General features: G+C 43.5%; 2 protein-coding genes across 2 annotated transcripts; one reads left to right on the plus strand and one right to left on the minus strand.

Moving 5' to 3' along the window:
* Nucleotides 1–266: 266 nt before the first annotated feature.
* On the plus strand, nucleotides 267–1,425 carry SS1G_04048 (hypothetical protein; the record flags this gene model as incomplete). The annotated part of the gene is made up of 4 exons (XM_001594191.1): nucleotides 267–313; nucleotides 356–378; nucleotides 440–994; nucleotides 1,112–1,425. 4 exons carry the CDS (start codon nucleotides 267–269, stop codon nucleotides 1,423–1,425), a joined length of 939 nt encoding a protein of 312 aa, XP_001594241.1.
* A 252-nt stretch (nucleotides 1,426–1,677) lies between these two features.
* On the minus strand, nucleotides 1,678–1,809 carry SS1G_04049 (predicted protein; the record flags this gene model as incomplete). The annotated part of the gene is made up of 1 exon (XM_001594192.1): nucleotides 1,678–1,809. The coding sequence occupies one exon, from the start codon at nucleotides 1,807–1,809 to the stop codon at nucleotides 1,678–1,680; it is 132 nt and encodes a 43-aa protein (XP_001594242.1).
* Nucleotides 1,810–2,200: the final 391 nt, after the last annotated feature.

Below are 2,200 nucleotides of genomic sequence, written 5' to 3' on the forward strand. Positions count from 1 at the left end.
TCCACGAACACAACATCCTCTGCCTTGGGTGGGGATTCAAGTGAATACCCCGCGATCGGAGTGAATATATCTTCACATTGTACAGAGAGCTTTGCTTTTACGCCCTCAACGAAAATGGATCTCGTCAATCAGTAAGAACTATCCTTTTAATACTATTCCTACCCTTGAGGCTGCCATTGAAACTTATTTCAACGGTTGGAGTTGTCAGTTTCGCACAGCTTGGTACAAAAAGCTCTAGCAATTCCTCCTGTTCAAAGAAAGTCACAATGAAAGTCCTCAAGATGTTATATATTGCAGATGAAGAGACTGAAGAGTATGAACCATTTACTAACGAAACCAAAAGTTTAGAAGGTAGATTGCTGTTCGCAGTACCGAAAAGTGAGTCATGACCACTCAAACCGAACCCATAATCGAGTCTAGCGGCTAATGAAACTCGTAGAGGGAAGATTATTACAAGCAGCACTTAATTTACTCGAAGGTGCCGATATTCAGTTTAGACGTGAATCAAGACTTGACATAGCATTGGTTAAGAATTTACCAATTGCGCTTGTCTTCCTCCCTGCTGCCGATATTCCTACGTTTGTTGGCGAAGGTCGAGTGGATCTCGGTATTACTGGACGAGATACTGTTGCGGAACATGCTACAGGAGTCGAAACCGAGAAGAGAGTGAGATCAGAATCAGGAACCACAACCCCTGTTGAGGATGGTAAGGACAAAGGATGTGTGGAGGTAATGGATTTGGCATTCGGTTCTTGCAAGTTACAAGTACAAGTACCGGAGAAGGGACCGTACACGAAGCCATCGGACCTCATTGGAAAAAATATTGGTACCAGTTTTGTCAGTCTATCTGAGGAATTCTTCCGAGCTTTGGAAGCTGAGGCAGATGGTGGTGCGGTTTCTGGACGCAAGTTGAAGACAAAAATTATTGAGCTTAGTGGCAGTGTCGAGGCTGCATGCGCTCTTGGAGTTGCTGATGGAATTGTGGATTTGGTTGGTGAGTAGAAACAAATGGTCAGCCCTGAAAGTTTCATGCTAACAAGTTATTAGAATCTGGCGAAACGATGAAAGCAGCAGGGATTAAAAGCCATTGATACAGTCGTCTCGAGTACAGCAATTCTAGTTAAATCCAAGAACCCATCAAACCCAGCATTAGTAGATCTCATTGCTTCTCGCATTCGAGGTGTCATCACTGCACAAAAATACGTCCTGTGCCAGTATAACGTTCAACGAACGGCCCTTGCAGATGCAGTTAAGATTACTCCTGGAAAGCGAGCACCCACAATAAACGCCTTGGAGGAGGAAGGTTGGGTAGCAGTTAGTGCAATGGTTGAAAAGAAGAAAATCGCTGTGGTTATGGATGATTTGACAGCCGTGGGAGCAACAGATATTTTGATTCTCGATATTGCAAATACGAGAACTGGATGAGGATGATGAGAGGTGATGATATCAAAATATAGTGTGACAAATCAATGAATTTGGAATACTGGGGCGAGATTTAGAGGACAAGGGAATACCCATTTGGATCGAATTGAGCCCGGAGGGGTGGTTTTGGATATCTCTGTCGTATCTTGACTCGAACCTTGTGGTGGGAAATGCACATGATATGGAATTTACGGAACTCTGGGATGGATAGATCAATGAGATATAACAATTGATAGATAATTCATGCATCAAGGTTCAAATCCCGTCATCAGCAACGACAAATGGATATCTTTTCTCCCCCCTTACAAATGCTCCATCTGAGTTACCAGTCCACACACCTTCGTATCGTCGTCGAACATGAGAATATCTGATTGATGGACCCTTCATTTTTATCTCCCTTCTGCCCCTTCAGCCTCGGACTCCCATCTACAAACAAACTGGCCTTATTCTCCGGCCAGTTTAGTAGTATCTCATCTTTGGTAACTATCCTAATCTCCTTCAAATGACGAAAGGACTCGAGGATAGTGTATGAGATAGCCAGGTGAGAATAAGCATCTTCCCAAATGATTAAATATCTTAATCGACGCAAGCCATATCGGTCTCCATCTCCCCTACCTGCTGATCCTAGCGTATTCCCCATTTTCTCAACCTAAACTGAATAATCAGGGACTGTTGATTTGGCTAGCGTCTATCTGATAAGATAAATTATCCCTTTCATGGGCTAAACTAGAGATAGGGGAGAGAAATGTAGTGGTAGTGGTGAAGGGGCAAAGAAACC

This window comes from Sclerotinia sclerotiorum, genomic scaffold, assembly GCF_000146945.2.
Source record: "Sclerotinia sclerotiorum 1980 UF-70 scaffold_5 genomic scaffold, whole genome shotgun sequence".
NCBI classification, from domain to species: domain Eukaryota; kingdom Fungi; phylum Ascomycota; class Leotiomycetes; order Helotiales; family Sclerotiniaceae; genus Sclerotinia; species Sclerotinia sclerotiorum.